The 11,214-nt window shown below is 44.9% G+C and overlaps 1 protein-coding gene and 1 non-coding gene across 13 annotated transcripts in view; one reads left to right on the forward strand and one right to left on the reverse strand.

The window, feature by feature from the left end:
- YAP1 (Yes1 associated transcriptional regulator) overlaps nt 1–4,862 on the reverse strand; it is a 120,839-nt gene extending 115,977 nt beyond the window's left edge. For all 12 annotated transcript variants that reach the window (XM_009007186.5, XM_003734140.6, XM_009007185.5 and 9 more), the window contains exons 1-2: nt 4,161–4,862; nt 1,034–1,284 (exon numbers count right to left, since the gene is read on the reverse strand). In XM_009007186.5, coding sequence (XP_009005434.3) covers nt 1,034–1,284; nt 4,161–4,478 — 569 coding nt within the window. In that variant the 5' untranslated portion in view covers nt 4,479–4,862. The remainder of the gene's footprint in view (nt 1–1,033; nt 1,285–4,160) is intronic.
- Nucleotides 4,863–9,062: 4,200 nt separating this feature from the next.
- On the forward strand, nt 9,063–9,167 carry LOC118145932 (U6 spliceosomal RNA). Its single transcript, XR_004731416.1, has one exon. It is a non-coding gene; the product is annotated as a U6 spliceosomal RNA (small nuclear RNA).
- Nucleotides 9,168–11,214: the final 2,047 nt, after the last annotated feature.

An 11,214-nucleotide genomic window follows, 5' to 3' on the forward strand; every position in this document is an offset into this window, starting at 1 on the left:
AACCTAGTGCACTTTTGCCATTTTGTTAAAAACAAAAAGACTGATAAAAAATAAACAACCCAATGGTCATGTTTCTGTTTTCCCAGAGAGGAGAGTTTCTGTTTTGAAGATCTACTAGCTTGAAAGACATTTACCACTGAGGGACTGCATATAAAACCTAAAAATCTGGGCCGGGCACGGTGAATCACGCCTATAATCCCAGCACTTTGGGAGGCCGAGGCGGGTGGATCATGAGGTCAAGAGATCGAGACCATCCTGGTTAACATGGTGAAACCCCGTCTCTACTAAAAATACAAAAAATTAGCTGGGCATGGTGGCACGCGCCTGTAATCCCAACTACTCAGGAGGCTGAGGCAGGAGAATTGCCTGAACCCAGGAGGCAGAGGCTGCGGTGAGCCGAGATCGCTCCATTGCACTCCAGCCTGGGTAACAAGAGCGAAACTCCATCTCAAAAAAAAAAAAAAAATCTAAAAATCTGTATTTCCCATTACATTTTTTGGGGAAAAATTGGTAAGTTACATCAAGCTTCAGTTGAAGTGCTTATCATTTCACAATTTAAAATACTGTAAAATTAGACTCCCCAAAAAGCCCTACTTATTTTGTAGTTTTCTACCAATAAAATATTTATTTAAAAAGATACAAGTAGCACCATACATATTCCATAAGGTGCTGCTAGTCCTGTAATTTCCAGAATTTGAAAATCTTCATGGTATTCTTTCTGTTTAGTGCTAGGCTAATTAACAGGAGTTTGGCACAAGCTCAAAATGAGAAATACCAAACTTCCACAAATGAAAAGATTATAGAGAGGTTCAGAACCAAGACTCAATAAAGCTTTCAAAATATTATCCATGCTAACAAACGTATTTAGATCATACCAAACTAAAAAACATATATGGAAGATATAACAGAGCTTAACATAAATATTAAGTAAAACATAAAAACAAATAATATTCTATATCTTGACACTGCTTTACTATCTTTTCCAATACATATTTTTCTTAGATAATTGTCTCCCACCATTATTTTCACTTACTTTAAGAAGTATCTTTGACCAGAAGATGTCTTTGCCATCTCCCAACCTGCTGGCAGAGGTACATCATCAGGTATCTCAAAAGAAGACTGTCGAAGATGCTGCGCTGTGGGTGTAGCTGCTGGGCCAGACACTACTCCAGTGGGGGTCAGTGTCCCAGGAGAAACAGCTCCCAACTGCAGAGAAGCTGGAGAGGAATGAGCTCGAACATGCTGTGGAGTCAGGGCTCCTGCAGTGCCTGCATCAGTACTGGCCTATTAGGAATATTAACATGAAAAATTAAGAAAAAAAAAAAAACTTTTTTGAGAGTCCCTTTAAATTTCCCAGTCAGTGCTTAATTGCAGCCAAATGTCTAAGAACCAAAGGAAAATTTCAACATTTAATATTTGACACCAGAGAGCACAGGTTTTCAAATGGATACTTTTAATATATAATTTTAATATAAACTTTATAAATATTTGTAGTTTTATTGATGAGCAGTCCATCTAATGAATTTCCACCTACTATACACTAGACATGTAAAGGCAACTAGTACTGAAACAAATAAAACATTCCAAAAATAATAGTAAATTTTAAAACCTAATTTTTAAAAGGTCAATGCAATATGGGTGCTTTTCCAAGTCCTAAAATATTCTAAGGATAAACACAACACAAATAATATGCATGTTTTACTAGGTTTTAGGTAATTCATTTTTTTTCCCTAGGTCAAGGCCAAGTAAGAACAAACCCTTGTCATTTTTTCCCATCATAAAATGCCAACAATAAAGAAATCGTAACAAATTACACAATTTGTAATGAAATCGACAAACTTGAACTGCCCAAATGTTCTTAAAAGCCATCTACAATGAACATGATGGAAAAAAAACTGTATCTTTGTATGTAGAAGATAAAGATGTTATGAGTCCAATTATAACTTAATAACTGACACACATCCACAACTCTTTATGAGCAGAAACAATTCCGCACTCCAAGTTGGCTAGTGTGACACTGAACAAATACCTTAACTTCCATATGCCTGTTTTCTCGTTTGTAAAACAGTTTTCATGACAAAAATGGATGTACATAAAACTTAGTCACCAGTTTGTGAATAATAGTATTTGCAACCTAGATTTGTTCTACTCCTAATCTTGCATATCTAAATTTTAAAAATTAGAATTAGAGTTTGATTACCAAAAAGTTAAGAATTTCCTAGATTCACAAAGGTAAGGAAACTGGAAGGACTTAGTAGAGTCATATCCATGCCTTTAAGTGATGGACCTTTCTTTGTTTCCCATCAGAAAAAGTGTGATTTAGGAAATCGTTAGCAGAAATAAAAGTCGAATTTACAGATGCACAACACTTAAAAACTTATTAAAAATAAAACTATAATACTCTGAATTTTAGAACTGCTGGATAGAAATTCACGTAAAAATTACTAGAAGAAAAAGTACACTTTCCAGTTATGATTCTTTGTGGCTGATAGATGCCACAAAATGGGGGATTCAATCTATGTCTATTATACTTTGAAAATACACTGTCTGTAAGGTGCATGCCAACATGTATTTACCCATAATGAGTCCATAAACCCACTTTCAGGGGTATGAGAAAAAAGCACACCTAAGTCTACTTCTGACAAATTGAAGTGTTTAGGCAAGAAGCTAAATTGTTTTTCCTTCCTCCTCCTTAACCCGGGTTTTTGTCATCAGGTTAAGTGAGCTTTTCTGAGTTCCAAAACCCGACAGGAGAATATACAACAGGCCTGCAAATAGGAGAGGGAATGGGAGTGGGGGCGGTAACTCTTTCCACTCAAGTTACAGTCCGAGTCGGCTAACTACACTGCAGTATTTGGAAAATCTATTAACTTTTGGGCAAAGTTCCTATGCTCAAGTTTAGCCTCAAGCAAGTTCTTTCTAAAAAAAAAGGAAAGAAAAAGAACCCTAAACAAATCCACGGGGACCTATCGGAATGTTAACACTTTCATTATAAATAGTTTCACTTCTATGCTGAATCAAGTTGGCAAAATGATCGAACGTTGTGTATGTGGAAAAGCAGCCATGTTCATATCCGCAATAAGAATTATAAAGCAATGGCGATTCCAGAATTAGTCATCGCTTCCCAAACATTAACTTTTAATCACAGTTGAACTAGGCAGGACTTGGCCTATGGGTCAACCTGCAGTGTATTATCAAAGGCTTGTGTTAAAACGTCGGTACAGTAAAGTGCAACTCAGTTCCTGCGCAACGTACAGATGTGGCTAATTTAAAAGCGTTTCAGCCGACTGTAAATAATAGTCTACAATTGGGAAACCAACACGCAACCTACTAAGTTTGATAAGAGCGAGCCGGCCCAAGTTCCAAGACACAAGGGAAGCACAGGGGGGTGTGAAAGAACTCCATAAACAACTTCCAGGAAAGTCTGGGCAGGGAAAGCCCGAAACCTGTGTTCTAAAAGCGCTTGAGCCTCGAAGAAAATAAAAGCTTACGGGAGGGGGAGGGGAAACGGGGGGGGGAAGAGCGAGCAAAAAAACTAAATGGACCGGTTCAACCCCCACCCCTAATCAACATTGGAAAACAAGAGAACAATTATTTGACTCCCCAGGAGACTGAAGTGGACCGAGAGGCCCCAAAGGAAAGGGGCCCAGGGCTCAACTTCAGAAACTCGGCCGCCGCTGGCAACTCACCCACACACAAATGCCAGAGGCCCCCCTCCCCCTTTCCCGGCCCGGCCCCGGCGGGAGCGAAGTTGCGGAGCGCGCGGAGGCGCGCGCATTGTGCAAGCCCACCGCGGCCCAGGCCCGGCTCTCCCCACCCCCTTCCTTCCTCCCCACACCCCCGCCACTCCCGCCAACCTCCCGGGAACCCCGGGAAGAAAGAAAGGAAGGAAGAGGGAAAGCACGCCCGCCGGGGCTGCAACCGCAGAGAGAAACTCAGAGGGGAAAAACAAATCTCAGCCCCGGACTCTGGGAAGAGTAGGGAGCCGGTCACCGCAGCCAAGGGGACGCCTCCAGTTCCTCCACTTCGCCGCGAGACCCCCACCCAAGACCTCCCGCAACCCCCCCTCCCCTGGCTAGAGCTGGCGGCCGCGACTCCCGAGCGCCCCCCAGCCTGGGGCCCGCCCGACGGGGAAGCTGGGAGAGGGGCGGCGAGGTTACCTGTCGGGAGTGGGATTTAGGCTCAGGAGGCTTGAAGAAGGAGTCGGGCAGCTTCCGGAGCCTCATGGGCACTGTCTGGGGCACGTTGGCCGTCTTGGGGTTCATGACGGCGTTGAAGAGCGCCTCCAAGTCGGTCTCTGAGTCCCCGCGGACGTGCACGATCTGATGCCCGGCGGGGGGTGCCTGTGACGCCGCCTGGGTCGCCGCGGGTGCCGGCTGCCCGGGTGCGGACGACGGGCCCTGCCCTTGAGGCTGCGCAGGCGGCTGCCCTTGGCCCTGGGGGGCCGCTTGAGGCGGCGGCTGCTGCCCAGGATCCATGGCTTCTGCCTCCCCCGATGCGCACCCCCGGACCAGGCGAGCGAAGGCTCCGCCCGGACGCCCCGGCTCCACGGGCCGAGGTGGAGAAACGGCGAGGGCTGCGGGCTGGGCGGTGGGAGCGGCGCTCTCCTAGCTCTCAGGGCCGGGGGACTGTGCTGCGGCCCCGCATCCCCTGCGCCCCGGCTCCACTGGTCTGGTGGCTGCGCCTCGGGAGGGGCTGCGAGGGACTCGGACCTGCGGCGCCTGAGAACTTTTTCCCTCCAACTCCCTTGACTGAGGCCGGACGGCTGGTTGCCTTTCCCCTCCTCCCCGTTTCTCTTTTATTTCCTTTTCTTGTTCCTTCCTTCCTCCCTTTCTTTTCCCTGGCGGCGGCTGCGCCCGACTGAGACAGAAACTCGCCTCAGACGCCAAAACTAAAGTTGGGAGAAGCGCCCGCCCGCGCCGCCGCGGCCCCGCCTCCCGGCTCTTCCTTCCTCTGCGCGCCCGCCCGCACCGCGGCCCAGTCTGCCGCGCAGGGAAACTTTTCGCTGCAAGTTGCTACATTCCTGCACACTCCCGGCCCGCGGCGCCGCTCCCGGCCGCACGTGACTCGCCCACCCGGGCCCAGTCCGCCCTCCGCTCGCGCTCTGCCGGGCAGGGGCCCGGAGCGTGCCCTGTGTTCCGCCTCGCGAACCACAAACGCTGAGTCCAATCTGGGTCCAAACTGTAGTCTCTGCGGAGAAGGCGGCCGCCCTTGGCCGCAGGAAGTCCTTCCGCCCCGCTCGGCCCCTTCTTCGCCCGGGCTCGGGAAAGGCGCTTCCAGCTCGCCGGGACCTGCGAAAGGGCCAAGGTCGAAAGAAGTGGAGAGAGGATGTGCGAACCCACCTCCACGCGTTACCCCGGTTCGACCGAGCGGAGCGCCAGTGCGGGCTTCAAGCCGGGAGCATAGCTTGGAGTTAAAATAGATACTGTGAGGCGGCGCTAATGTTAATAAAGGTCCTTTTTTTTTTTCAGCATTAACTTTATTTTGTAATTCTGTTTCATTTATGTGTTGGTATGCAAAAACTCACTTGGAAAGGATAAATGGTTACTGAAATTGAAGCTTTGAGACTGGGTCTGTGACTCCCTGTAACTTATTAAAAGAAACAAAAACACTGCGTATTTTTCTCAGTATTTTTCTAAATACTGAAATCACATCAACTTTTTTAGTACTCGAATTTGCAGCATAGTCACTGGAAGCCTCAACCCAAAAAATCAGTGCTTCTTCAGGTACAAGCATTCATTCCTCTTTACCTGTCTTTCATCCTCTGGGAGCTGGGTCCTACCCCTGCTATCCCTGTGCCTGGCCCAACAGTGGACTCTGTGAATGTGGACTGAATAAGAAATGAATGGGCAAGGAGGTCACCGCAGGCACGCGATGTGCAAGGAGCTCATTGGAAACCACTCAAAAACAATGGAAATGTGTGTTTTAAGTCACACTCTCGGGTTTTTTTTTAAAGCATCTTTATTGGCTGGTCCAAGTGCAGTGGTGTTTACAACTAATTGATCGCAACCAGTTACAGATTTCTTTGTTCCTTCTCCACTCCCACTGCTTCACTTGACTAGCCTCAAGAAAAAGAAAAAAAAAGTCTTTATTGAGATGTAATTCATATACCATAAAATGTTAAGTAATATTTGTACATATTTGTATATTTAAGCATTGAATTTTTTTTAGTATATTCATAGGATTGTGCAACATCAGTCTAAATTTAAATGCTCTAGCCCATTCTAAGGAAATGTGACTTTCTTGTTTTAATGATTTGTCTACAATGCTAGTGAAAGAGGTATAAAGAGGATTAAGCAAGGAAAAAGTCCGTGAGCAAAAAGATAATCTCTTCCTCCAGCCAGAACATGCCCGGTAGAATTCTGAAGGATCCGTATCACCTGGTGTGGTTGGGCTGGGCCAGGGTAGCAGGTTTCAGACACTCAAAATTCTAACAGAAGATTCCAGTCAACTACTCTGAACCCCCAGTTTCCTGTCTGAAAAAAGGGATCAGTGTAAATGACACCGATGACTGCTTCCCGGATTTGTTTCTACTTCCAAATGTCAAGTGCATTTAATGACAAATCTCTAGGTTCTGGAGTTACAGAGTTTTGAGTTCAGGTCCCAGTTCTGCCATTTACTAGCTGTGAGATTTTGGACAACTTACTTAATTCCTGTTCTTTAATATTAGCATTGGGGTAATAACACCTACATAGTTGTTGAGGCATTAAATGAGTCAGTGGATATAAAGTATTTAGCCCAGTTTGGGACATGCAGTGTCCTGCACCAGTGAGTTCTGCATCAGTGTCAGTGGTCATTGTCCTGTGTTCACAGATTACTTCACGGATAGTGACATAGCCTTTCCTTGCAGCAGCTCTCTCTTTCTAAGCACAGCCTTAGGGACCCTTTTGGCAGTCCCTTCCTCTCTTATCCAATAATAAGTCTACACAAACAAAACCTTTAGGCAGAAACTATGCATTAAAAACTTTGCCTGAAAGAAAACTTTAGGAACCAAAGTGGGCCGGATATGGTGGTTCATGCCTGTAGTCCCAGCACTTTGGGAGGCCAAGGCAAGCAGATCACCTGAGGTCAGGAGTTTGAGACCAGTCTGGCCAAAATGGTAAACCTTGTCTCTATTAAAAAAACAAAAATTAGCCAGGTGTGCTGGCATGTGCCTAGAGTCCCAGCTACTCAGGCAGCTGAGGCATGAGAATCACTTGAACCCAGGAGGTGGAGATTGCAGTGAGCTGAGATCACACCACTGCACTTCAGCCTGGGTAACACAGCAAGACCCTGTCTCAAAAAAAGAATCAAAGTGATTGAAAACCTGGGATTGAAATGGATGGCCGGGAGCGGTGGCTCAAGCCTGTAATCCCAGCACTTTGGGAGGCCGAGGCGGGTGGATCACCAGGTCAAGAGATCAAGACCATCCTGGTCAACATAGTGAAACCCCGTCTCTACTAAAAATACAAAAAATTAGCTGGGCATGGTGGCGTGTGTCTGTAATCCCAGCTACTCAGGAGGCTGAGGCAGGAGAATTGCCTGAACCCAGGAGGCGGAGGTTACGATGAACTGAGATCGCGCCATTGCACTCCAGCCTGGGTAACAAGAGCGAAACTCCGTCTCAAAAATAAAAAGAAAAGAAATGGATGTTGTCCCTTTACTAGAGCATTTACTACTACAAACACTAACTAAAGGGCTTAAGATATAGCAGAGGCTGCTTTGTTTAATATTGTTTTACCTGCCATTAAAATGAGGACAAAATTACTTTGATAAGTGGAGCGAAAGGCTCTTTGGAATGACTATGTTCTGTAAGCACTTCTGTATCATCAACCACAATTTTGTAACTTACTATTCTTCGTTTATACAATTTCAGTCACAGGGTAGTAGGGGATAAAGATAACATATTCAATCCTTTGTCTGCTCCTTCCTCTTCTGGCCATTTTGCAGAGCAATTATCAGTTGACAGCATCTTAAAATAGACTCCCTATTTTAAGATGCTGTCATACAAAGGATCTTCTTCATACAAAGATCCACCCTTATCCTGGACCATTTTCAATGTCCATGTAGATCACTATCTCAAAACACTTGTCTTCCAATTACTTAACCTCTCAGCTACAATGGACCCTCATCTCTACTTCACTGTGGGCACCTGCCTCTACATCTGTACTCTTGTCATCATCCAGAAATACTCCAGAAGTGAAATCAGACTATGGTATACCATATTCTTAATAATCATCTGGTTCTCTCATTTCATTACGTACACCTCATTTATCCTTAACCTCTCCGTTTTCTGCAACCTATTGCTCCCTTCTCTTTTCATTTCTGTTATGGTTTGGATGTTTGTGTCTCTCCAAAATGCGTGTCGAAATGTCTCCAATGCATCAGTATTAAAGAGGTGTGGCTTTTAGGAGGTGTTTAGGTCATGGGGTTCCTCACTTCTGAATGGGATTAAGAATTTTATACAAGAGGCTTCACACAGCATCCAGTTGTTTTGCCCTTTCATCTGTCTGTTGTGTGAGGACACAGCCTTCATCCCTTTCAGAGGATGCAGCAACAAGGCACCATCTTGGAAGCAGAAAGTAGCTGTCCCCAGACAGCACACCTGCTGCTGCCTTGATCTTGGACTTCCCAACCTCCAGAACTGTGAGAAATAATATCTAGTATTCATAAATTATCCAGTCTGTGGTATTTTGTTATAGCAGCACAAACAGACTAAGACAACATCCTTGCCAATTCAGTTTGAAAATCATAATTCATTGTTTAAACTTCTCATGTTGGGCATGGTGGCTTATGCCTATAATCTCAGCACTTTGGGAGGCCAAGGTGGGTGGATGACCTGAGGTCAGGAGTTCAAGACTAGCTTGGCCAACATGGCGAAACCCTGTCTCTACTAAAAATGCAAAACTTAGCTGGGCACAGTGGCACATGCTTATAATCCCAGCTACGAGGTAGGCTGAGGCAGGAGAATTACTTGAATCCAGGAGGTAGAAGTCACAGTGAGCTGAGTGAGATTGTGCCATTGGACTCCAGCCTGAGCAAAAGAGGGAAACTCCACCTCAAAAACTATAATAATAATAATAGTGCTCGCTTCAGCAGCACATATACTAAAACTGGAACAATACAGAGAAGATTAGCATGGCCCCAAAAAGAAAAATAATAATAATAAATAAACTTCTCACAATTATCTATGTTCTCAATCCTATTCTCTCTTGTATTTAATGAACTGAATCTGTTAAACTGTTTTAATCCAGTTATCTGTTCCAACACCTAAGCTTATGAGGCCCTGGCCCCACATTCATAGGAAGCTTCAATCAAAGCTTTTGACAATTTGTCTAAATAAGGTTATACTAGCATCGCAAAGATATGCCTACACTATACAATTACAAGGAGGCATTCTTTTTTTTTTTTTTTTTTTTTGAGACAGAGAGTTTTGCTCTTGTTGCCCAGGCTGCAGGCTGGAGTGCAATGGCGTGATCTCAGCTGACTGAAACCTCCACCTCCCAGGTTCAAGAAATCTTCTGCTTCAGCCTCCCAAGTAGCTGGGATTTCAAGTATGCACCACCATGTCTGGCTAATTTTTTGTTTTTTTAGTAGAGATGGGGTTTCTCCACATTGGTCAGGAGGATCTCGAACTGCCAACCTGAGGTGACCCGTCCACCTCGGCCTCCCAAAGTGCTGGGATTACAGGCATGAGCCACTGCGCCTGGCCCACAAGGAGGCATTCTTTGTAGAACTTTAAACTTCGTCTCATTACCAAATTACACTGTTTGTAATACATTATAAATTCATAGTTTAAATAAATTCATTTTTTTGTTTGTTTGAGACGGAGTCTCGCTCTGTTGCCAGGCTGGAGCGCAGTGGGGCAACTCAGCTCTCTGCAACCTCTACCTCCTGGGTTCAAGAGACTCTCCTGTCTCAGCCTCCCAAGTAGCTTGGACTGCAGGCATTTGCCACCACACCTAGCTAATTTCTGAATTTTTAGTAGAGACAGGGTGTCACCATGTTGGCCAGGATGGTCTTGATCTCTTGACCTTGTGATTTGCCCACCTCAGCCTCTCAAAGTGCTGGGATTACAGGCGTGAGCGACAGCACCCAGCCAGTTTAAGTAAATTCTATAATTATCCGGTAAATATCACAGCTATTTTGCTTCATGATTATTCCATGTTAAAAGTATGAATTTGTTAAGTGTAAACATTTGAAACACTGCATTTTAGAACCTCTTGGCATTCCGGCATGCCTAAATACACTGGGAACTTGAAAGAAGAAGCGGTCAGCTCTCTCCAGCCTCCAAGAAGCCTGGCTAACACCTTGGTTTCTGGGGCCAACTGAAGGGAATCTCACAGGTGAATGGATTAGTGTACTTCTACATTTATAGTTTCTAACCAAACCATGTTTCCTTGCATCTGAAATGAGCCTTTTCTTGTATGATATAGCTATTCTAAACTTAATCACACAACTCATCATATTTATTCATTATTCCCCTGACCCTCAGAAAATGACATCTTCTCCAGTTGCTCAGAGATATGGAGGCTACCATATACAAAAACTTCAAAAGTCTTTCCCTGACCTACATATACATATCTACAACCTCACAAGCTCTTATCTTCACAGGTATATTTTTGGAAAGAGCAACCCACATGCCTGTTTACTTCTTTTCTCTTTGTTCATTTACCTTTGACTCACCACATCTGAATGTGAACTCTTGGCCAGGTGTGGTGACTCACACCTATAATCCCAGCACTTTGGGAGCCCAAGGCAGGGGGATCACTTGAGGTAAGGAGTTCAAGACCAGCCTGGCCAACACAGTGAAACCCTGTCCCTACTCAAAATACAAAAGTTAGCTGGGCATAGGGGTACATGCCTGTAGTCCCAGCTACTCAGGAGGCTGAGGCACTGAGAATTGCTTGAACCCAGGAGGTGGATGTTGCAGTGAGCTTAGCTCATACCATTTCACCCAGCCTGGGCAAGAGATTAAGACTCTGTCTCAAGAAATAAATAAATAATCAATTAATTAATTAATTAAAGGTGAACTCTTTACCTCTGCCTTCCTCCATCACCAGCCATGAACACACCCTTGCAAGCCACATCCTTCTGATTCACCAGCTCAGTGAAGGCATCGTGGTCCACACGCTTGTTCAAACCAGAAAACTGGGTGTCCCCTTAATCACCTCCTTTTCACCATCGCTTACAACTTACTTATTACTCATTTGTGTTAATTTTCTTTCAGATCTC

This window comes from Callithrix jacchus, chromosome 10 (assembly GCF_049354715.1).
Source record: "Callithrix jacchus isolate 240 chromosome 10, calJac240_pri, whole genome shotgun sequence".
Lineage (NCBI taxonomy): Eukaryota > Metazoa > Chordata > Mammalia > Primates > Cebidae > Callithrix > Callithrix jacchus.